The sequence below is a fragment of the Crocodylus siamensis genome, chromosome 1 (genome assembly GCF_052110815.1).
Source record: "Crocodylus siamensis isolate JL-2025a chromosome 1, ASM5211081v1, whole genome shotgun sequence".
Classification (NCBI taxonomy): domain Eukaryota; kingdom Metazoa; phylum Chordata; order Crocodylia; family Crocodylidae; genus Crocodylus; species Crocodylus siamensis.
Window position 1 is genome coordinate 60,414,806 of NC_143395.1, and position 25,740 is coordinate 60,440,545.

The following is a 25,740-nucleotide window of genomic DNA, read 5'->3' on the forward strand; positions in this document are numbered from 1 at the left end:
TAGATGAACTACAGGATCAGGTCCAGTAAGTCTTTTCCATTTAAGAATGACAATTCTTTATTCTATTTTATAAACCAGCCTTTTTTCTGTAAAAAATGTAGATCTAGTAACCTGAAGCACTGAAGCACAGGTATATCCTTTGAATATAAGACACAGTCTTCAAAACTAAATAATTATTCTAAAAATGGCCTGCATTTTCAAGTTAAAAAAAAGAAAACTCTTATATACACCATAGACATTGAATGATGGTAAACTTGTCTATATTTGATGCCTTATTTTTAATTAAATCGAGTCATAAAATTTGGGTGCATCTTTAATTCAAGGGCATCTTGCATTCAAAGGAATATATTAAAGAATATGGTAACTCTTAGTTAGATTGGTGCTTCAATAATTAAATATCTATGAAAATTATCCATATATATCACCACAGTGTATTGGAGAAGACACTACAACCTCGGAACAACACAACATCCGGGAAACACTGAAACAAATTAAATTTCAATCTTAATAGTTGTCATATACTGGAATTTTTATCTTTACTAAAAGGAACAGGAACACCCTTATGCCAGTCTTATCCCACATACCAGTACTATATTTCAGAATTAGCTTGGTATTCCTCATATACAAATTTTTTCAAAAAAAGCAAACAGTTATTTGAACGTGTGACCTGTTTGTGGCTGAGAATAATGGGAAAGTTACCTTCTAAGGTTGTTTCTTCCCCATCCAAGGAAGGACCATCACCATCTTCATATTCTGAAATCACACTGACTGCATATGTAGTTTCAGGCAGTAAATTTGTGAGAACTGAGCTAGTACTAGATGCTGGTACTGAAATAATGAAATCCTCTCCACCAACAGCCACCTTGTATTTAACTAGATAGGACAAAACCTCAGAGCCCGCTGGAGACCAGCCCACTTTGAAACTGTTAGATGTCACATCAGAGAAAACCAAATTCCTTGCAGGGAGATAAGCTGTACAAAAATAAAAACGGATAGAATAGCTATTATGGTTATTTTAAAAAATGTTAAGGCCCTGCAAAGTCTACTAAAACTACTCCTTAAATCAGCTGATTTTATTCATTCAAAAGAGATTTTTTTTTTATGTGCAGAAATGATTGTCATAAATTTTTATGTAGGCATAATTATTACAATAAACTCTGAGAGTAGAAACAGATACTGCCAAATGAAGTGGATCAACTGTGCCAGGAAATGTTGCAGTACAGCTGATCCAGTTCACTTCACCAGGTGAATCATGTCACCTGTTGTTCCACCCACTGGTGTTGATAGGAGACGTGCTCCTCTGGTGCTTGAGGAGCCTGGTCCAGCATGCCCCAGGGATTCCTGGGCAAGATCATGCCCTCAGGCCCTAGGAATGCCTGCCCAGCTTTCCCCACCTACCAAGACATGCTGCCAGGATCTCTAGGGAGCACCCTAGTGAGCAAGCAAAGTCAGGGTTTCCCAGATTACTAAGTCACACTCCTGGGATCTCTGGCGCGTACGCTAGCAAGCACAGAAAATCTGCTGCTGCTATAGTCATAGGCACACCCACACTTCCCCTGCTTCTGTAAGCACCTGAGCTAATGCTCTGCTTGCCTACCCCAAATTATGCTATTCATTTTATATTTCAATAGCTTCATTGTAGCTATTAAAAGCTGTCAAATTCTGCCCTCGTTTACACCAGAGCAAATTTCATTGGCATCAATAGAGTTCCCTAATTGCAACTGAAAGTAATATTTGTCTCAGATTTTCATTACATTTTTGTATTTCTCTAAGTAGTAATAATTACTCACATTTTTTCCGTATAGCAGCCAGTTCCTGCTCAATTCGTAGGCAGACAGACTGGGTGAGTTCAAAAGATATTCTCTGGAAAGCATCAAAATCTTCCACTGTGTACACATGGGTTTCAGCTGGCGGTGAGGCAATTGCTTCCAATTCTGAACGTACTGCATCCTTAACACCAACTGCAAATATTTCTACATCTGTCTCCCTTAATTTTATGGCTGGCTCTTTAAAGGCATCTGATGATTTTCCATCAGTAATAAGAATCATGACCCTTGGTACATTTGGTCTTGATCCTCTGCTGGTAACAAATACTTTCTCCCTCACATAGGTCATCGCTTTGCCTGTGTTTGTAGATCCACCTCTGTAGGGGAAGGTGTTAATAGCCTTTATTATATCTTCAACTCTGTTGTATCTGTTCAAAGAAAACTCCGTATAGGGATCCCTGCTGTACTGGACAAGACTTATTTGTACTTTTTGAGGTGAAATCTCAAAGCTTTTAACTAACACTTCCAAAAAGGCCCTTACTTTAACAAAATTGGCGATGCCAATGCTGTAGGAGCCATCCACTAAAAGCACAACATCAGCTTTTACATCCACACCACGTGAGCATTCTGTAAAGAGAGAGAACCACAACTATAAGAGATCTCCAAGGCCATGGCACTTCTATTGCATCTGTATTTCTTATCCACTAACCAATTGTTTACACACACAAAATTATGTGCTTCAGTTAAAGTAATTCCATTAACTAAAAGTATTTCTCACAATAAATGAAGGTCTGCTATTGTAAGAGACATTTAGAGGTCTTTAAAAATATCTGTTATCAGAAAATTATCCAGTCAATAACTTACCCACTTGAACTTTTATTGGTTGTGTTTTTTCCATTATGGTAATTGGCTCACTGGCTGTCAGTCCTCTCATTGCATACACATTAATCTGGTATTCTGTGTCTGGTGAAAGATCTTTTACATTCAAAGCAGTAGTTTGAGGACCCACACTCAATATATGTTGTTTCCCACCAGCAATCATGGGAATGAACTGCACTCTGTAGCCTGTTATTTGGCTAGTGGATGGCTCCCAAGTAATCCTAATAGATTTTGATGAGATCTGGGTTGTCGCTAGGTTTGAAGGAGACTCTACCACTGAAATATTAAAAACAAACCTAATGGTCAGATACAATTATAAACAGGATTTTTCACATTTTTATTACATACTTTGAGAACAAACTGGCTGTGTCTACATGAGATGCTGAATGTACATTAGCTCATTACTACCGTGCGGAAGCATCACATGGCATGAAGCGTGAAATAAAACTCCCTTGTAAATTCCTGGAAATGTATTAGAAAGTTTAAATGCAGACACTGTTTGGAAACCATAACAGTAGATCAATCCACAATGCCATTATTTGGAGAGGCTAACCCTTATAGAGGCATAAAGTTTTTGCTTTTGGCTTCTGGGCAAACCACAGGTTCTGCCCCTTCACTCAAGATGACTTGCCCTGCATAACAAGTGGGGCAGTATGTCACAACCCATTCCTTTCAGATGCAGGTAATTTCAACTAAGTTTTCTCTTTAGCATATTTTTCCACCAACTTGGAAGAAGTGCACCAAAATGTAGATTCTCAGACTTTGATAGCTACAACTTATTGTGCTGCTCCTAGACTTATGGACTTCAGGAGATACTTCATATTCACTCAGCATTACATGTGCTATATACTCTGATGTTTAAATGTATAGAGAAGAAATATGTTTTCCAAACATAAACTGTAAATTATAAAATTGATGGAGCTATTAAAACAAAAAGATTACGTATAACCTCCCATATCAGGTTATATTCCAGTAAAATACGGTTTTTAAAAGATCTCACCTTCTTCTCCACTAACCAATTCACCCAGTTGTTCATCAACACCTGAGCATACTTGCAAAATTATTTCATTCTGTATATCCACAATTCCATCAAAATTAGGCACATTAAAAACATGCTTCAATGAAGGTGGAGATGCTATTAGTTTCAGTTCTCTTGCATCTGCTGCTTTGATTCCTAAAAATTATGACATGGAAGAATGTTGTAAGTGTACATATTACTTAGCTCTACTTATGGTTACTTTTAAAGTATTAAAGCTTGTTGGAGTAAAGCTGATACAAGTACAACTCTAATTATTAAGAGTCAAGCTAGTAAACCAGATAATGCACTCCATTAATATACTAGACTTTTACCTCCAGAGACTCATTATACCTTCAGAGAGTCACATGTCAAACAGTTTGTTGCTCTTCTCCTAGTTTCTTGCTGACCACATTACAAAATTACCACACAATTTAGAACAATAGGAATGCCAAACTTGGGACAGCTTGAAACTGCAAAAAGCATAGTTCAGGCTATTGCTATTTCTATGTTAATCTCTCTCTGTAATGCATTATCATATTCACCTACATTATTCAATAATATACAACATCAACATACCTAAGGAGAAAACTTCAACTCCTATGTTGCGAAGCTCTCTGGCAGAAATTTCAACTTCATCTTGAGATTTTCCATCCGTAATAACAATTGCTACTTTAGGAAAACCTTTCCTTGCTCCAGCAGTTTCAGTGAATGTATTTTTAACCAGATAATCAATGGCTTCACCTAAAATTAAGAGTAACAAAATGCCTTGTGCTTTACGGAGGAGCAACCAAGGTTTTAAAAAGAGTTTGGGCTCTAAAATAAAATACTACATAAACATAGTTTATCAAACATTAACCAAGAGCTAAAATCCATACCTGTCATTGTGTTGCCACCTTTGTAGGGTATTCTTTTAATTGCCTCAATAAGATCTCTTCTTCTGAAATACTGATTTAAGTTGAACTCTGTTCTTGTATCAGAACTGTACTGAACAACTCCAACTCTTGTCTTTTCTTCCCCAATGTCAAAAGCTGATACAAGGGCAACCATGAAGTCCAAAATATATCTAAAGTTATTTCTCCCCACACTCCAAGAGCCATCAACAAGAAAAACTAAATCTGTTGTTGCACTGATGGAACATCCTGGAATACACATACAAAAAAAACCTCTTAGCAGAAGAGTAAAGGATCATCTACTTGTTAATATTGTTACAAACTTTCAGATCACCATACCATATTATGCATACTATGCACAGTGGAAATCTAATAAATATAAGCCAAGCCAAATGGAAATTAAAAACATTCAAATTTTTACTTGAAATAACGGACTTCGGTGAAACACCAATCACCCAGCCAGATACCATCAATAAGGACCTTCCAGCTGGCATTCTTAAAATGTAATTGTCAGTTGGGAGCTCAGTCAAAAGGTAGCCTATTTAATAATCATCAACTGATACAGGAAAAGATATATAGCTCCGACAGCAGCCCAAATGCCAAATGTACAATTCTGTGGAGTGACTTGATGCTGGGGAAGATTTAATTTTGGCACCACTCTTGTGCCCCACCCTTAACCTTACATAGCAACAGCATGAGTTTTTCTCCAGTGTACAAGTTAGCATCAAGGGGACATTTTTAAAAAGACTGAGATAGGCATAGGGCTCCTCAGGGGAAATTAGTTTATGTGTATGAAATTCCTGGCTTTCATATCAATTATGTCTCATTCCCATAAAGGGACTGCAGGTTCTTCCAATTCTAGTCCCTTTTCAAATTTCTTCAGCCCAATGCACAGCAAATATTATAAGTCAATAAAAGTTTACTGCTAAAGTTTTATTAACAGACACAGGAATTTGACTTCCTTGACTGTTCCAAAGGTCTAATGAAGTTTGTCATGGATTTCATTAGACTTTTGATCACACCCTTGCTTATCTCCAAATAAACTATAATACAAAAAAACCCCAAAAACTTACTTTGTAACTGAATCTCATCAATTTTTTTGTCTTCTTTTCTCACTGGACCACCTGTCTGAACTGAAGAAAACATAATATAGATAAGTTTAGTGGAAAGGAAATAAAAATATGTCATATGACTACAGATTATATTTCATTTCATAGAGAAATAGGGCTGGAAGGGACCTCCAGAGGTCATCTAGACCAACCACCTGCCTGAGGCAAGATCATCACTATCCAAACCATCCTATACAATTCCATTGTCTAGCCTATTAGCAAAACTACGTAGTCAATCCTGACACAACCACAAGGGGGACAATGGGAGCCAATGTCCTTCTGCTGCAAAGATTGTTAAAATATGCTCCAAGGAAAGGACAATACCCACCCCCCACCCCCATGACAGAGGAAGGCAAAAACACCCACAGTTCCTTCCAATCCAACCACGAGGGGAAAATCCTTTTTGACATCAAATATAGCTATCGCTCTAACCAGTGTGGAGGGGCTAGACCCTTGTGGCAGGGCACTGTTTGTGCCTGCCACTTTAAGAGCCTGAAGCTGGCAGCTGCCAGGTTCCTGATGAGGGCAGCCATTTTCAACCTAGGGCTGCCCATATAAATAGGGCAGTTCTGCTGCTTGAGGCCAGGCAACAACATTGCCTGGCTGGACGGTTGTTGGTGTCATCTGGAGTTAAGGGAGGAGCTGTAGGGGATGCATAGGAGGCTCCTGGTCCTGGGTACAACCTAAAACTGCACCCTGCCAGGACTGGGTGGCCTGGTGGGGTTCCCAGAGGCACAGGAACCCCCAGGAAATGCCAGGCCAGTTACCACCCCAGTGAAAGGTAGGTCGAGGCACCTAACAACTGGGTGGTTTACCCCTTGTTGGAGAGTCTGGAAGGTGGACCCCATAGAGAAAGAGTGAGGCTATAGACTCAGAAACCTGTCTGGACTTCCCCTGACTGGTCAATGCTGGGGCCAGGACCGGAAGGGTTGAAGGGCCGGGGGTCCATCGTGGGAAATGCCCAAGAGCTGAGAGCCTGGGGCTCCAACTAGCCTGGATGTGGGCCAGGGCTAGTAGCCAAAGGTCCCGGGGAGACCACACCCGAAGGGGAAGCGGTTCAGGGACCTATGCTGCCCAGGATAAAGGTGGAATAGACTGCCTGAAGAGAGCAATCCAGGCAGGGTTCAATTAGGAGGATTCTGGGGCCCAGTGTGGGGGCCAGTGATGTTGAGAACAACTAGATGCCATCTGTGAGGCTTGGGCTGCAGTGTAAGGGAGAAATGGAGCCACAAATAGTGCCCCCTGGCATCAGGGCAAGAAATAGGCAGCCTCCCACTTAACTGACATCTATTAATTAATTACCAACAAGGCATGGTGGGTGAGAAGACAGGCAGTTAGCCCAGAAACAGGTGGGCGGGCCACAGTGAGATCAGCCCCGAGAAAGCCCCCTGTTACAACCCTCTATCCAAGAACCTCTGGGTTAAAGTTCCAGCAGAAGCACTGGCACACCCCAGTCAAAACCTTCAGCTTTGTGAAAGTGAAAAGTTGAACACCAAAGTAGAAAAGTACATTGGAATTAAACACACAACTGTGGCTGTCAAATCCCAAAATGAGATTGTATACATATAATTCATGCACACTTTTCTTGTGTCTGAACTGAACAGCACTGCAACTAGGTGACTACATAAACAATAAGCTACCGACAGTTTCACATGCTTATATAATACCTTCCTCCATACTACAGCATTTTTTGAAAACCAATGAATTAATTTTTACAGTCTTCCCATTTTACAGGTAGGGAAACCGATCATAACTTGCTCCAGGTTATACAGAAAATACAAGGTAAATCCAAAAAGTAAACAAATTTTAAAAGCCAGTCCAGTACTTTTAGTACAGTTATTAGAGGTAACCTATTAACATTTTAAACTAACTTAATTAACTATGACTCTGTGGGCACCTATACACATGCCTGGAGCCTGCCCCAATGCACGCTAATTAGCATGCATCAGAGCAGACTTAGCATACTCTAGAAGCCTCAGCATCATATGTATTTAACATCCCCACACTTCAAAATGGCAATGGGGACGCATTAACTAAAACTTGTGCAAGGATCTCTAGTTAAAACACCCTTACTGCCATTTTGAAACACAGGGATGCCGAATACAGGAATACAGGCACTGTACTTAAAGCAGCTGCCAAGAGCCACTCTAATGAAAGCGGGTCCCCCTCCCCCAGATCACATGTAAAGATGCCCTATGAATCTAGGTGCATTTTATTCAATGCATGAAAACATGAGAAGATAATGGAGGATTTAGCTATTTTGCACTGAAATCTGGATTGTGTCTGATCCATTTCCTGCTGATTTTTTTTCTGTTTACTTCGGTGGCACCTAGATCAAGTTTACTGCAAGAAAGTCTGGTTTAGGTAAAGGTGAAGGTATTTACTTCAGACTTTTACCATATTTGTCTCCTCCCTGTCCTGCAGATTGCCCCTGCTCCTAGCAGGACCACTAATACTTGCAAAAAAGTTGTCTGTGGGGCCAAAAAGGGCAAGATTATATGTACACATCAATGTTTTGTTGGCTAAGAGGCACCAAGCCAGGATTCTGTCCTATAATTGGCCACTTGAACTGTATTCAGTTATACATAATTTTATTATACATGTACTTACTTGTAAGTTGGCCAGAAACAGGTATACTCTCCTCTCTGTCATCATATGCAAATATTGACACAACATATTCTATATCAGGTGTAAGGTCAGATAATATAGTGTGAGTAGTACTAGATGAAAGGACAAATTCTTTGATAGCTCCATCTGTAATACAACATACAGAACACATTTAACACAAAGTATCTTAGTCCACCAGTACCAAGTTTCTCTTAACCTAAAAACACAATGAAGTCAACTATCTAGCCTCAACTTAAAGCCACAGTGTTGTCAGCTTTCCTAAAATATTTATAAAATTGCACATAAAATTATTCTCAAAAGCATCCCATCTTCCCATTTAATTTAAAACATGTATCTAAAAGTAGCTGCATTTAACCCAATTAATTGGGTTATAGGGTAGAACCATTCCTGATCATGCACCAGTTATGAACTGGTATGACTTCACTGAGTATGTTAGAATTACAAATTGTCTATTCTGGCCTAAATGTGAGAAGCTAGGGTTCTTTTATTCTGTGATATTATATGTGATGTGATGAGATTCTATAATATTCTATGAGATGAGCTTTTTTATCTAGGAAAACCTACTTTAAGAAAAAAGCATATTGCTACTATTTTAATAGAGGATTTTTGTTTGTTTTTATGTCTATTTTGTTTTGTTAATATGTCTATATGTAAAAATCAGACAGAGGAAATCTACCAATTTGAAAATCTCTCAAAGAAAATTAAGGATATGCAAATTCTATATTGCATTCTCTACTGTCTAGCATCTTAGCTGTACCAGGACTTGTGCAGAGTAAACATGAGAGATAATACCATTCTGGTTTAGTAACATTTTAACATTCACTTTGCACAGGTAAGGATGCAAAATGGAGAAGATCAGACATGCACACTCTACAAGTAACATGACAGGACCCAATTCAGAATTCATACTTAGTTTTATACTATTGCCATTCCAAATTACTCCTGATTTATGCTGCTATAACAGCATCATCAGTATACCAAGGAATCAGACACCACTAAAGTGACTACAGGTGGAGTGACACAGCAGAAGGGTGCCCATCATGCAGCATTCCAGAGGATCATCAACACAATGGAGAGGGTGCCACATGGCATACCACCACATGGCTATGGGGCATGTAGCCCATGAGGCATGTGGTGGTGGTGGTGGTGGTGGTGGGCCAATGGTTCCCTGTGACTCAAAAGTTGAACAGCCTTGAGGTACAGCATACTCTTCAAACATGGTCTGCAACACTCCATAAATGGAATGGAGTCATGACTTCCCCTATTTCCTAGTTCTCTTCACCCATTTGTTTCAAAGGAAAATCATGAGCACATAATCCTTGCATACCCCAAAGTGCTGATGCTGTGATGCAGGTAGCCCAACTACAGGCTATGCAAGAGAAGAAATCCATTACTCCATCCCTGTGCTGCTGCATGCACATCTAGGAGAACATTAATATTTATTCACACCTCACCTCCTAATATTTTAGCAAAGCTAGATAACGTCATCGTTTAAAACTAAAACTTACCAACTGGATGGACAATGGTTATCCTGTAACCCTCTATTGCACCATATGGTCTTTTCCATGACATGTGAACATTATGTTCATCTATAATTGTAAAATTCAAGTCTGACGGTGGATTAACTGCAAAAGATTTATATCAGGTAAAGGTTTAAAAAGTTGAACAAGCTATTATGGCGTTAATAAAATAAATGATGCTGAGCAAAGCTTACTAAGATTGTCTTTGCATAAATTTGTTTCCAACAAATATAAAGATATGTTGTTGGAAAAAGAGTAAAATAAAAGCTGACGAAATATGACAAAACATCAAAGAGAATATGCATTAAGAGGACAGCACAGAACATTTGTTTCTTGAGTTGCCAAGTCATTCAAGAATGGCCAGCAAAATCAAGCACGATAGAAAACACATTTGGATACATGTACAATGAGTTCACAGGTAATAATTACATATGCAAACATTTCACATAACAATTAAAGGAATTTTGGTACATGCTGGGTGCAGTCCGTACAAGCATGCTAAATCACAACCTGCATACAACACCATGAGATTGTTTAGAGAATGAATGCATTACTCTCCATCATAGGACAAAAAAAAATGATCATCTTTTTAAGATGATCTTTGCATATTTCTTGTAAATTATATTGTACTGAATCTAAAAACGTGGCAGAAATTAAGAAAAATAGAATTTTAATAGTATTTAATAATAAAGAAAAAAGTTTGAGACTTTAATGTTTAAGCAATTTATATCATGTTCTATATAAAATATACATGTAAAATGTATATCAGTAATTATTGTAATATATTCCTCTATTGTATGATTCCAAGTACTGGCAGCTCAACCCCTTTGTTCCTAGGGACCACTAAAGTGGCATATTTTGCACATAGTTACAAGAAATTCAGGAACAAAAGGGCTAATCAGTAGTTATGGTTATAAGTAATTTACTGTAATATTTGAAATGATGTAAAGGTTCACAAAAATAAGATTCCACCTGTTTACACCCAATTTCAAAGGTGTACGCCATCATTATCATGTTCCCTTTGCAGCAGGTGTACCCATACTAGAAGTGGCATTTTAACATAAAATGCCAGTATGGTTTCCGTATAACATAATTGTTAATTATGAAAAGACAACATCAAGGTATATTTATGGACATTTATTTACAGAATTTATAGAAAACAGCAAAGAAGGCACCAGTGATCTGAACAAATGATTGCAAATAAAACTTGTAGGAGCTGGTGACAGAAGTAACTGAACAGTATAGAAAGAAACAGTTTACATACGATATCTTGCAGCATCATGCATATGTACACAAAATGTTGATTATTATTTTTAGCTTCCCACAATGGACAAAAGCCTCCATGTACAAGGTTCGTTACACAAAGAAGTTTCATAAATATTTTATAATGATATTCTCTTGATAAACTGTGTCATGCTTATTCGTGCAATATTTTACTGACTCACTGTCAGTGCATGGTAGGTGTATTACATACTACTAATTAAACAAGTCTACAAAGTGAGATAAGATTCAGCCATACTTTCCTTCAATACTTCAAATTGTTTTGCAGGCATTCTGGATTAGTCAGATTTTTTTGTTTCCTGAAAGATCTCCACTATTGCTTAGTTAAGGACCTTTTTTGTTGTTGTTTTGTTTTTAAGCACAACAATTCAATTAAAAAGCAGAGTTTAGAAACAAATGACAGATTTTTTTACTGCAACTAGGGCCTTTTACAATCATGATAGATGGCATATTTGTAAAATTGAAAATTAAATAATTTAAAACTGCCATTTCCAACCATAGGATAATATGGCTTTGGAATATTGATTCAACAGATATACTAGTATTGGAATAAATGTTATTTCTCCTATTATCCATACACAGGCAGTGAGATTAGACTATTAATCTGCATGCATATTTTATTCATCATTCTGTTTACTATAATCACATAGATAAAGACAGCAAAGTCATTACTTAGTATCAAAATCATGCAACAGATGTTAATAATAAAATACATTACATATTAAGAATATCATTATAAAATATCATTTCAGTAGCAATGGCTCAGGACAAATTTAATGCAAAGGCAGAGACAACTGACCTGAGCATGCTTAAAAATAATTCAGTACATGGAAAAAATAGCACCACCAACCTTGAAAGTAAATTGACCTGATGCAGCAGAGACTTTAGGCTTTAACTGCTGTAGGACAGCAGCAGCCCAACTTGTTGATATCCAAATGACCGGATTCCAGATAAACTGAAAAACTGACTGTGAGGAAAAGTCTTTAACATCATAAAGGATTTTAGTCCACTTGCCGAAATTCTGATGTGGTACTTGGCAGTTAGAAAGGATAGCATAATCAATATTTAACTGGTGAATCCACTCATCCACATATAAAAGCTTAACAAATTCATAGCATTAAATGCTACTCTCCAACTAAGCTCAATGGCAGTTTTACCTAAGTGAAGAAAGTGGGTTTTGGAGTATAGTAATTAACATCTCTGTTGGATTGATATTATTCATGTCAAAGAAACACACTTTAGACTGCATTCAGTGCTCACATGGAACCCCACTGATTTCATAAAAACCAACTGTGAATTAACTGCAAGCTCATAGCCAAACGCTTATATGATGAGAAAAGTGAGTCATCACGAAGTACAGTACCAGAAGATTCCAATAGCAGATTGTACATTAACCAGAACTAACAGGGACAACTGTTACTTAATCTCAATACTATTCTCATTCTGGTAACTGCCTTACAACTAGAAAAATAGTACCTTTATTATGTGGGATGAGGCATGCAGTACTTTTATGGTCAACATGCCCACTGAACATCACGGGAGTTTTGCTGCAGTAGGCCTAAGGAACTGGGCCATAAGAGATATGTATGTGTGCAACTATATTCACATGAGTAATCGAGATGTGAGCTATTAACATAAATAAAGCTGTACATGTGCATAAGCCTCTGTAACTGGGTATTTGCAGCCTGATCCTGTGCTTGTCAAAATTCATGAAGGACACATTAGAGAGGCAGGATCATGACCTTAATATAGGGCAATAGCATAATATCCTGGCAAATATTAAAATGGAGAATAGTACGATACTAACTGGATAATAGCAATACTATTTGATACAACTGTGTTTGTATATAATGAGATGGGGGGAAAGTATTATTTTTTACCACTAATTATACATAACTTGTTTCAAACCATGTCAGTGCCTATAAATCATGGAATTACTAGATACGTATTAAAAACTGTTTTTTATATACAACAGCATTCACCAATTTCAACTGAACATTGAGGGCAAGATATGGCCCAGAGAGGAGCCCACTAAATTTAAAAATAGTTTACAATAAGACACTTTGAGCTGTCAACATTTAATGTCTCTAATACTCATTTCAGTCATTTTTAAAATTATCATAAGGTAAATTCCTTTATTAAATATATTATATATACTATATCCATAAAAGAGAAAATAATATACATCTAATGCTGCTATGCATAAGTCATGCCACTCTTTGTACATATCAGAATATTTTTAGGCTAAAAAACATAGAGGTGTTTTTCTCATGTATCTATGCATTATACTGGTTTGTGTTTGTTAGATAACACAAATACAATATATTCAAGTCAACAGCATTTTACAGATGGCACAACATGGTCGCTAGCAATTTTCAATGAATAGCTAATGAGAGAGAAAAATGTCATTCAAAAAAACACTGTGAAGTAATTTAGATACAAAAAGCAGCCATAATCTGGAGGCAGCTATCATCCACACAATCCAGACATTGAACAAAAACTGAAACTTTATGAATAAAAAGTTAATAAGCAACCACCACCATTTTTGTGGAACACATAAAACAATATGGTGGCTGGAATTTAAACAACAGACCTATTCTTGGTCCTGCTGAAGTCAATTCAGTGGAAGGTGGATGGAGGCAATATTCTATAGCTATTCTTCTCTTTTTAATATAGCATGGATTTATTTTCACACAGCTTACTAGGTTCTGATCTAAATCTTTCTTCCAAAGAAGTTAAAAGTTACTGATTCCAATAAGGGAAACAACTAAGGCCTTTATTTTAATAAAATACTATGGCCTACCAGTTTAGTAAAGCCTAACTTATCTTTCTCATTAGACAGACAGTGCTAATTGCAGTACTAAAATGGTGCCATCTGTGGGTTTGTATTTTTATCAACTATATATATTTCTTATATTTTGAGAAAAACTTACATGAAATATACTTTTAATATTTCACACATTATATTTATATATAATATAAAAATATACATACCCAAATGCAGTTGTAATGTGTGTGTAAATAAATACATCCACACATTTGTTTATATACGTATACATGTATATAAACTATGCTTCAAATTATCATTGAGAAAAATAGTGAATTGCAGTTACTTACATTTCAAATAACCTTATATCTAAAGGACGTTGAAATTATACTGTCAACCCAAAACCTCGGTGGTGTTAATAGTTGGTCTTTTGTTTTAAAAAGTTTGACATCACCAACTCATTTGTAAAAAAATGGGAAATAGCCACCAAACAGAAACAAATTTAAGTCATGACAAACCTGGTCCAAATGTGAATACATGAATTATTTGAAAGGCTTCATATCCACTTGATAAATCTCAGAGCCATTCATTTTTCTTCCCCCAAAGCCTGGGAAAATACCTCTATTATACATAAAATTTCCTAATTCCCAGTGATATTCACATGTTATTTTCTACTCTGTATTGCATCACCAGAAGACGTGTTTTCCTCAGACATTCCTATACTACAGCTTTGTGCAGTGACACTTCTCTGTCAGTCCCATGAAAAAACAGGCTTTGCTAGAATTAAAATCTCATTTATCACCTTTTAAATTACTGAAGCATCACAGTATTCAAATGTTTAGTATGATCAATAATGTAATGTACTTTTCATTACAATGCCATGGAGAAGATGGTAAAGGCACAAGGGGAAATGTCACAGCCAATGAAACCTGAGTGCATAGTTTTCCTTTATGACTTTGTAAGTCTCTCTCTCTGTATCAAAATTAAACATATTGCATAAGCTATGACACCAAACAAAACTTTGCTCTGAAACCAGGCTATTCATACATTAGAGTATTTAGTTCAACCACGACTTAAAAAAGTAAAAAAATTGTATCTATTAGAATGACATGGATTTCTTCCTAATCTCTATAATAGATGAAGAAAAATATTGCGAAAAAGTAGGTTCTTGGCATTAGAGAACACACAGAAAGGAACAGAATGAGGTAGCATAAACCAGCAATCAAAGCAAAGGAGAGAATATCAACAGACAGCAAAATAAATGGATAGTGGAATTTTACTACTGTACTACTGCAAACCAGAGAGCAAGCAGTCTAATAGGCTTGAAAAAAGAACTGCCCTCTTGCCAGTAAATGGGAGCTGCCATCTCTATCCAAAAAATCTACTCTTTCATTTAAAAAAAAGAATTCCTAATTCTTGTAGAGTTCAAATAATCACTCAAGTCTAAATCTTGGCCTTGCTGTTTTTGTAAGTCTGAAGAAAAACATTAGTCCCCTTGCTACTGCCCATACGTTTGCCAAGCTGCAGCAGACTACTGATGTTCTTCAGAATCCTGGTGGCAGCCACGAAACTGATAAGAATCAGTTCAGTTTCATTCTGGAGTCTTTTAGGAAATTATGGGCAGCAGTAGACAAACAGGGGAGCTAGTTAATAGTTACCAGTGAAAGCAAAAACTCAAAGGAGGGAGAAGGAAAACTAGCAAAAACACCCCTGCTCCTGCCTTTTACCCTTCAGTGATAACTTTCCATTCATCCTCTCCCTTGTCCTGATCTAGTGCCTCCCTACTCCTGAGAGAAAAGCAGCTTGAAACAAGAGCATTAATGCATGCTACCTGTGCCAATCATAGAAGGAGAAATAAAGCACAGGACATTGCACAACTGCATTCATCTCATGGTAGGAACAAGAACTGGAACAAAACAAGCCTAGAGGTCAAAAACTGGGTGCAGAGGAGGACTGTGGGTCAATACCATGTGGATGCTGCAAGAGTAAAACCAAATGAAGGAATATAAATAGAACAGTTAAAGTTCAGCAGACGTCCAACATGAAACAACAGAGAAAACAAGATAAGTATGATACAGAGCATGATTCAAAAAGCAACACAAAAATGAGGCAGAAGGCTGACAGAGCAGGTTGACAAATGCAAGGCAAACAAAAACACTAAAGAAAATCTGTCTAAAAATGTTAAGGAAAAAAAAGCTTAAACACCTCTTCTCACTAGAGTCTGCCCTGACGTGATCACAAGTTTTTGGAATTCTGTTTATAACAATCTCTAGCTTCCTCTCCTCTTCCCACTCACAAGTTTCAAGATTTTACTGACTTTACAAAAGACTTCAAATATTTTTGTGCATACTGACCAATTTCCCCCCTTATTGTAATAAACATTTTAGCATTGCAGAAATTCTCAAGCTATGACAAAGTTTGCCCTTCCCTGGAGAACTCACATAATTAAACTTCATTCCTACTATGAATCCTTCTAACTTGTTAATAATCAGCTGAGGAAAGACACCAGGACCTATTTGGTAGGAGCAAAGACACAATCATAAACTGGTCACTGCTAGTTGGACAAGGCTATGCAAAAACCAATGGATGTGAATTTATATAAAAGTACATGTTATTTAATAAAAATTTCTGAAAACAAGAGTAGAGGCTAATTATGTAAAATGCCTGGTTACACAAAGTCTTGGCTGAGATGATCTAGTTGGGGATGGTCCTGCTTTAAGCAGGGGGTTGGCCTAGATGGGATCTCCTGAGGTCCCTTTCAAGCCTCATGTTCTATGATTCTGTGAAAATGCTGGCTGCCTTATGAATTGCATAGAAACGTACAGTCCTATTCAGAAGGTATTCAGCATCTCACAGGATCAGGTTCTAACCTTTTGTTTGCTCAACATTTTCACATTTCAGAATAAGAATTACTTGAATGATGATGAATGGCTAGTATTGTGTGTTGTTTCACTTTTCCAAAATATTTTTTGTGCTTCTAATATTACATTTGAAACTTTTAGTAACAATACTCAAGGGCTCAAGTCTACCATTTTCACTCCTCCTTCATTCTATAAGGAGGATAATGCTAAATGAAATCAAGTTACATATTTGATTAGCTTGGTAGTAGGGTACCCACCTCTCAATTCCAGTATGGATGTTAGAATCTGAATGTAACATTTGCAGTGTCCTAGATAAGTTGCAATCACTGTATACTCACCTTTCTCCTACTGCTACTGCTGTCTCTCACACTGTGGTCCTGCACTGCCAGTGCAAACTTTGGTTCCTCAGCCAACACCAGTGTAGTGGGCAGTGCTTAGCAGGGCAAACAGCTGATTCTTTTGTAACCAGATGTTCACTGCTGGTAGAACTGTTGTGTTTTTCAATTATCTTGAACCTGTACGGCTAGTAATTGCACTGCTCTTGCTGAAGGAAAGACTGATGAGTTGGAGGGAGCCTTTTGTTCTGGTTTTCTTTCTGGTTGTGATATTTTAATGGTCCAGAGCCCATACTCTTAAACTGCAGAGAGGCACAAACTGCGTTCAGTTCTGTTGGTCTTCTGGGAAAAGCCCTGGGCTCGCTCCCCAGATCAGAACTTTTCACAAACTTGGGAAGGGTTACGAGATACAATTCTGGTTCACTCCATTCCAGTAAGTAGCCCCCAAGGTCCCAGCTAGCTGTCTGGGATTCAGACAATTTAAGCCTACCATTATGGGCATGTTTTGTTTTCCCCTGCTACAGCAGGCAGCTACCAACAACTCCAGCAAAGTAGCTCCAGCAGCTAAAGCCATTCCCCTGTGGCTTGCTCTGTCACAGAAGCAAAGGCTCCGGGCTTAGGGTCACTGGCAAGGAGCCTAGCAGTGCAGCATGAGGAAGGCTGCCCAAGCCAGGCAGGGCTTCCAGTGTTCCTGCACCCCTTCAGCTGGAGATAGGAGACAGGCTGGGTGGGAGTCTAGGGCTGCGAACTCTGTTTGAATCTATTCCAGGAGGTTTCATGACTTTGTGACATTAATTGCAGTGTGCATTTACCTCAGGAAGGCAAATGCACATTACTATTACATTTGAAAAACCCACTGGACTACTACATACATCAGAGTCAATATTTCATATTTATATTAATGAATGCCCCATCATTTATCTCTTGAGTGGCTCTCAGCAGTCCCACGGAGATTTGTATCTAATTCCTGGAGACTCCAGGACAACGGTGGAAGGTAGGCAACCCTAGGTGTGAACCAGGTCTCCAGCAAGACCTGTTCTGAGTCCTTTCCCCCCTCACCTCCCCATCCCTGCCCCCAGCAAAACAGCCCCACTGTCCTCTTAAGGTGAGAGATGACAGAACAAGGAGGAACCATCTCAGTTTGCAGCAAGGGAAGTTTAGGTTAGATATTAAGAAGAATTTTCTCACTGGGAGGATAGTGAAACACTGGAACAGGTTAGCGAGAGAGGCGGTGGAATCTCCATGCTTGGAGGCTTTGAGGACCCAGCTACATGAAGCTTTGGCTGGGATGATCTAGTTGGGGCTGTCCTGCTTTGAGCAGAGGGTTGGACCCAGTGGTTTTCAACCTTTTTTGTAAACATTGATGGGCAGTCCCAACCCAGTGCCCCTCACTCCCAACCCATTGCCCCCCAGCCCCCCAGTGTGTGGGGCAGGGGGTGGGGGCTTGGGATATGGGGGGCAGGGGGCTAAGCAGCCCCTCACAGGCTGGAACTGCCAGCCTGCAAGGAAAAAGCCATGGTTTCCCACACTTTTTCTTCCTTAAAGGAGAATCCATTTTTTAAATGTATTGATCCATTTTTAAAGCTTGTTCACAACCCTTACATACAGTCTTGCACCCCACTTTTGGGTCGCTCCCCACAGGTTAAGAAATGCTGGATTAGATGACCTCCTTCCAACCCTCATTTTCTACGATTCTGTGAAGAATGGTGCATCCTCCCTGCTGGGCCTGGAGCTGCCAGCACTGTGTCTGTGGTGGGGAGCAGAAGTGGAGCTGGCAGCATGGTAAGGGGGCACCCCCTGTGGGGGAGAAGCAGGCATGGGGCTTGCAGCCCTGTAAGTGCACTGCCGGCGTGTGTGGCGGGGAGCAGATGTGAAGCTGGCAGTGCTGTAAGGGGGCACCGCCTGCGGTGGGGAGTGGGCATGAAGCTGGCAGGCTATAAGGGGGCGCTGCCTCTGCGTGGGGGGGGGGGTGGATGTGGAGCTGGCAGCGCCGTAAGAGGCACTGCTGCTGTGTGTGGGAGGGAGTAGACGCGAGCTGGCAGCGCCGTAAGGGGGCACTGCCTGGGGGGGGGCTCGGCCGCAGCCCGGGAGCCGCGCAAGCCCCCCGCCCGTGCCCCGGGGAAGGCCTGCTCCCCGTCAGCGCCTCCCAGCCCTTGCAGCTCCCCACGTGCAGCACCTCAGGGGAGGTCCCCGGGCTGGCGGACAGAGACACGCGGGCGCGGAGCCGCTCTGCTGCAGGACTTTATTTCAAGGCGAGTTTTTTTGATTTTTTTTTCTTCTTTCCTCGAATAGCTCTGTCGTCCCAGGCCTGCAGGTCGGGGCGTGCTCCGCGTCGGGGCGGCTCCGGGAGGCAGTGTGGACAGCACACCAGAGAGACAGAGGGAAAGGAGCGAGACACGGACAGCGAGAGAGAGGCGCGGCGCTGAGGAGAGGCAGGAGCGCGCCGGAGGGGCGCGCGGAGCGGGGGCGGGGCAGCCGCCCGGGCACGTACCTTCCGCCTGCGCGCAGGCGAGGAGCAGGGCCGCGCAGGCGGCGGCGATCGCTGCGGGCAGCCTGGTCTTCATGCCTGCCCCGGCGGAGCGGCGCGCAGGAAGGAGCCTGGAGCGGGGCAGAAGAGACCGGGGTTAGGGTTTGCTGGGCACCAGGGAAAGCCGCCCAGAGCCCTGCCCGGGCGGACCGCCTGACTCCTTACTCTAGGACGGGCCTCTTGTTAGCGAGACCTCCCACCCAAAGCGGAGCCCGGGCTTAAGTGAGAGTGAGCCTGGGCAGAGGCACTGCAGGAGCCAGGCCCGCAGCACCTCGTCCCCGGGCTGATGGCTAATTCAGAGGTCTTTTTTTTTTTTTTTTGCCTGGAATCAACCAAATGCCTCTTTCATCTGGGGATTGCAGTCGGCTCCTTTTTCAGCACTGCTGAAGCACTTAGTTCACTGCCCGTTAGGGCTCTCCAGACAGTTTGGAAACTCATAAAAACTTCTCTTTCTTTGGTTCTGCCTACAAATGCGCCTTTCTCCCTTTCTGTCAGGTCTCAGATAGATTACGCAGACTCCTGTGTAACACGCCGCTCAAACCCGAGCCGGCCTCTAGCCCTGATGTTTTCCCATCGGAGAAGTCGTTTTCACGAGCCGCCGGGGGAAACGGGCTTCAAAGACTCGGTAAAAACAGAGCAGAGCAAGAACCGTGCCCGGGCTGCAGATGGGCTAGAAACCTAGACGGGAGTTAGAGAGCTTGAGTCATCCCTAATTACAAGCAGCTGGGGCGCGTTTGCTCGGGGCTACACGTTCAGGGGCCGGGCTCTGGCAAAGCCGCCGCAGGAGCGTTGCCTGGATAAGTCCTAGGCCCTCGCTACCCTATCGCACGGTGGGGAGGAGTAGTGCATGACACAGAAATCCTCGTTAATGCGCCGACGGTGTCTAAAAGGAGAAACCGTCAGGAGTCAAAATAAGGTGGTGAGAGAGACATTCCCAATTAGGTGACGCATTTAATCCGAAAGGTGCCAGCAGCCTAATGATTTATGTATCCCGCCTTGCTTTGAGAGGTGCCGGGAGCCAAACAAAGACAAGCACGTAAACCATTAGGCTGGCAATAGCCCACAGAAACAGCTCCGTTTTGTGCTGGCTAAAGAAGCGAAGAACAAGACGCGCTGAATCGGTATAAGAAACCGACGCGATCCAGCAATAACCTGCCCGATTAGCCACGCGGAACAAACACACTGTGTTTTCCCCTCATTGCTTTTCTCAGTCGCTTGAAAATTGGGTGGAAATCTGGCCAGAAACTGGGGAAAAGCTGGCTGGAAGGTCTCCCTTAGGCACCCATGCGGGCTACAATGCGAGTGTCCGGCTCTGCCACAAGTAACCACGAAAGCCTGAGCTTCAAGAGCATGCCACCCTCCTGCGTGGGAAAAGGCCACTGTTGTTACATCCCTTTAAGAGCGTTTTGCTGGGCTCGTAAATGCCTTGTAAACTAGGCGCTTTCAGAGGACTCGTGTGCGAGAGCTCTTGCCCGGGCTTAGAGTGCCACCTCTTGAGCCTTTGCAGGAGGATCAGGAATGAAATTGCTCCGAGGCGCATCCAGGAGCGCGTGCTCGGCTCCGGCTGCCGGACAGGGACGCCTGATGCCACCGGCGTGTCTGTCTACACGAGTAGCAGTGCCTGCTGCCATACAGACCACCACGCATATTCCTTTCCCAAAACATTAAAACATATCTATTTGCCTGCTTATAATGCAGTGGCAGTGCCCCCTTAACAGCTCTATAGCCACGCTCTGCCTTGAGCCGTCTGCAGAGGAAGGCTCCTCTCGCTTGCCGCCCAGAGAGAAAAGCAAGATCCCCTTTGGAGCAGGGCTGAATGCCGCAGCTTTGATCTGCCACACGCGTCTGAAGATCCGACCTGCTCAGTCCCCTCTCGGCTTCACACCGGCTCCGCTCCCAAAGACCCGCATAACGTCATTACAAAGCCTGGAGGGCCCCGGCTTTGATGGTTTTCAGGCACAAAGAGCTGTCGGGCAGCTCCAGTCCTGGAGACCGAGGAGCAGCTACTTATAAGGCGCTGCACATAGCAGGGGGGAGAGGGAAGGGATCCTGCCAAGGAAAGGTGACACGAGCATCCGTCGAGCCGAGCCGCGGAGAGAGGCGAGGCGGCCGCGTTGCGGGACCGGAGCGGCGGGCTCAGCGCCCGCTTGGTTTGAACCCGGGCATCCCCCTCCCAACGCCGGGCGAAGGCTAGCGGCTTACAGAAATGCACGGGGTATCTTCTCTCTCTCTCTCTGTCCCCAAGCGGTAGATCTCGCCCGCTCCCCCACAAAAGACCCCGTCCCCGCCCCGGTCCCCGCACGCCAGGGGCACTTGGCAGCTGGGAGACCCGCGATCGCCGCCTCCGCCTGTGCCCGACTCGCACACGGACACGGGTGTCCTCCAGCCTCCGCCCCGGCGCGCACAGACCTGCGGGCAGCGGCGGGGCCGGGCTGCAGCCGGGGCCGCTTCTCCTGCACCTGGAGGCGGGGGGAGGCCGGGCGCCGGGGGAGTAGCGGGCGCCGGGGTCCCGGAGCTCGGGTCCGTCTGAGCAGAGCCGCCTGCTCCGAGTGGGAAGAGCCTCTCCCCGCTCCGCTCCTTAAGAGAGGGCTGTTCCCGGCGCTGCGCGGCCTCTCGTAAGCGGTTACGAAACGGCGGGGCAGGTGGCCGGCTGCCACGGGATGATATATGCGCGGCGCCGCTCCAGCAGGGCAGGGGACCCGCGGCTGGAAACTGGCGCGGGCTGCGCCGCATTCCTGGCGCATGAGCAGGGCCCGGCCGTGGCCGCGCTGCCCCGCGGGGGCCGCCCCGACGGCTTCCCCGGCCCGGGCGGCCCCGCCAGCGGGGGCAGGAACAGCCCCGTGCAGGAGCCCGGCGGGAGGGGGCAGGTGGGGCCGCTCCGGGGGCCTCAGTGCTGGGGCGAGGGCCGAAGCGGGGCTGGGGCGCTCACGGGGTCGCGCCGCCGTGCCCGCCCCGCGCCTCCCTGCGCCCCGCACCGAGGTTGGTGTCTTAAGCGTCAAACAGCGCGGGGACCCCGGGCGGGCGGGCGGGCCGCCAGCTGGGGCACGGGCAGGGGAAGCGGCCCGGGCCTAGGCAGGCGCGCGCGCACACACACACACACTCTGCATCTGAGACGCGATATCCGAGAGACACATACACACTGCACACCAGACGCGCGCGCGCACACATACACTATATCCGACACACACATTCACACACTATATCCGACACACACACTGCACCCGATTCAAAACACACTGGATTCGACACACACACACACACACTGCACCCAAGGCGCGCGCACACAGGCACGCACACAGACACGCACACTATATCCGAGACACACACGTATACACTACACCCGATGCGCGCAAATACACGCACACACTGCACCCGACTCAAAACACACTGGATTCCACACACACACACAGAGTATCTGAGACGCACACGCGCACACATACACAGTGCACCCGAAGCGCACAAGCACACACACACACACACTCGGCACCGCCCCCACTTCTCCCTCTGGGGCGGGAGCAGGGTCCTGGAGGCCGACTCCCCCGTGCGGGACCCGGGGCGCCGGAGCAGCGGGGGCGGGTCCCAGCGCCCCCGCGGCGGGAAGGCAGGGCGGACGCGCACCTTGCGGGCTGGGGCTGCCCAGTGCTCGCCGAGGCCGCCTGGCTCCCCGGGCGCGGCCACTGGTGTGAGGCGGCGGAGGCCCGGGCGCCGCTTGCGGCGGGGGCGGGCGCGGACACTCCGGGGGAAGCGCTCTTCCCCGGCTGGGGAGGGGTTCCCTTTGCAGCCTACATCTGGTGCTGAATAAAGCCGTGAGCATCGTCTGAGGGGCTTCGCGCCCGTTCGCACAGCCCGGGACACTCGTGCGAGAGCTCCCCTTCCCCTGCAGCGGGGGTTTCATTGCCACAGCTCGGAGCCCCAACTGCTCTTTGTGCCTGGGGACAGGAAAGTAGCGCACACAGAACAAGCCCCCCGCTCCCCCCCTCCGCCCGGGGGGCTTTGCTTTCCCGCCAAACTGCTCTGCGCATGCAAATACAAGCGCGCGCACCGGCCCGCACTTGCGCGCTCTTGCACACGCAGGAGCGCGCTCTTCCTCGCCCCGCGGTGCTGCCCGGAGTCACGGCCCCGGCCGGGGACTCCAGCCGCATCCAGCAGCCTGGCTTTTCCCTCCCGAGCTCCAGCCCTGAGACACCACAGCTCCCTCGCTCCGTCGTTTCAAGGGAATTGAAGGAATTAAGAGGGAGGCGGGGAAAGACTCTCCCGGTATCATTTTTTGTCCAACACCGCAACCTAGTGGTGGATGCAAAGCAAAGCAAAGCTCAGCCAGAGACAGGTGCACTACAGAGATGCATGTGGCTGGCACCACAGTGCTGGCACATGGGTGCCAGGCAGGCAGTAGGATGGATCAATAATTGCAGGAACCGGCTCAATTCTGCCCTGTAATTCAAGTCCGTATTTAAAGAAGTGGTATTAATTGATTACGTTTTCTTCTCCAGGGTTTAATATTGCCTGAAAACATGAACATCAGGTTGGCCTTCAAAAAACTCAAATGAAAACCATGGCATTGTTTATGCTTCTTGTGCCAAGTCCTTCTCTCCTTATTCCTGCAATGGGGCCATTGACTTCAATAGACTTAGGCAGAATCTTAAAAAGAGATATCCAGAAGATATTTGCTGGTGGGTCCTGACACTTCGGAAGGAAATCAGCTGTACTTTAAGACCATTGCCATGAATTCAGTTGCCTGCTTTTCCCAAAATGCACTTTGCAGAACTGACATCTCCTTCTCTCATAAATTATCTAGTATTCTTTACCTGGCCCTCTTGGACAGATTTGTCTTTCACTGCTTCAATATTTCAGAATTTCTTCTTTTGTTTCTTTCTATTTCCTTCCCCACCCCCTTTCTTTCACCAGTTTCTGACCCGGAAGAGTAATTTTATTAAGAAGTGTTTGGTGATAATGGGTATTGGATTTTTAATTCTAATTGTATTTATTGGGTAGACATAAAAAATATTTCCATGAATCCAGTATACCATCAAGAAGACTGTGCTAGGAAGATGGGACCACATTAACATTTTTTCCACTGAAAATAAATAAGTACAGCTCTTTCACAATGAAACTATGGGTGTGTCTGAACTTGGAAACTATGCATCACTGTACCGCGATGTTGTTACAGCATCCTTTTGGCAGGACTAAAGAACGGCGCAGTACAGGTGGTTACTGCTCTGTATGCACTGTTAGATTTCGCCACTACATCGCCATAGCAGCAGGCTATACCAGGGGAGTGCGCCGCTATAATGACATAGCTGGCGATCATGTGTAGACCAGTGGTCTTAAAGACACTCCATACAGCGATGTATTACATTGCTACATCATCATAGGGCAACTATGTGCTGAAATATAGATGCAGCCTATAGTTCTCAAGAAGTTCTTTTACTCCTCACCTACTAGGATAATCCAATTTTGTATTATCCAACACATGATTTATGCAAATAATCTGGATAAATTGAACTATTGATCATTTTAGCTAAAAGGACAACTACATTATTTGGAATATTTTGCTAAATGTGAAATAAAATAATTTGTTCACTATTTCTGCAATTATATTCAAATCGGTGAGAACTTTTGAAATCAGCAAGACTTCCCAAGGATTCATGTATGTGGTTGTATACTGTGGCTTTACTTCCTGTTCCTAGCAGTTAGGAAGTTGCAATGAATTTCTTAGATGAAATCAGGCCTCATTGATGTCAATGACAAAACTTCAACTGACTTCCAGGGAGCTGTATTTCACTCTTTCTGTTTAACCATTTTATTCTGCCGTAAGACTTTTAATTCCTACAATACACTATATTAAGGAATTGCATATAGAATCTTGCAGTCATTGAAAGAAAAAACAATATGGTTGTTTTTTAAACAGCTCTGTTGCTATGTACATTACAGGCTGAGTGAGTACATAATATGTGATGCAGAAGGCATTCCTGAAATGCATAAACATTTACTAACATTCTTCTGCCTGCTTGTTTCTTAGACAAGTGTTAAGCAGATTAATGCCATGTACTCTAAGTCCAAAACTCTCTTTGCTATTTAAAATAAACAAGTTACTTTGGTGACATTTATTTTGTAATAACAGTTTACGTTTTAAATTAATACCTTTACAAAGTTAGTACT

General features: G+C 43.3%; 1 protein-coding gene across 6 annotated transcripts in view; it reads right to left on the minus strand.

Annotated features, from left to right (window-relative positions):
• Positions 1-22,521, minus strand: part of COL12A1 (collagen type XII alpha 1 chain) — a 133,882-nt gene extending 111,361 nt beyond the window's left edge. For 3 of the 6 annotated variants that reach the window (XM_090035007.1, XM_090035017.1, XM_090035011.1), the window contains exons 1-11: positions 21,991-22,521; positions 19,546-19,652; positions 9,799-9,915; positions 8,273-8,416; positions 5,627-5,686; positions 4,539-4,802; positions 4,240-4,404; positions 3,646-3,819; positions 2,631-2,921; positions 1,791-2,393; positions 700-972 (exon numbers count right to left, since the gene is read on the minus strand). In XM_090035007.1, the coding sequence (XP_089891133.1) occupies positions 700-972; positions 1,791-2,393; positions 2,631-2,921; positions 3,646-3,819; positions 4,240-4,404; positions 4,539-4,802; positions 5,627-5,686; positions 8,273-8,416; positions 9,799-9,915; positions 19,546-19,652; positions 21,991-22,325 (2,533 nt within the window). In that variant the 5' untranslated portion in view covers positions 22,326-22,521. Of the gene's footprint in view, positions 1-699; positions 973-1,790; positions 2,394-2,630; positions 2,922-3,645; positions 3,820-4,239; positions 4,405-4,538; positions 4,803-5,626; positions 5,687-8,272; positions 8,417-9,798; positions 9,916-19,545; positions 19,653-19,746; positions 19,895-21,990 lie in introns of those variants that run through there. The other 3 variants (XM_090035023.1, XM_090035028.1, XM_090035033.1) reach the window with 3 other exon arrangements.
• Between the last annotated feature and the right edge of the window lie 3,219 nt (positions 22,522-25,740).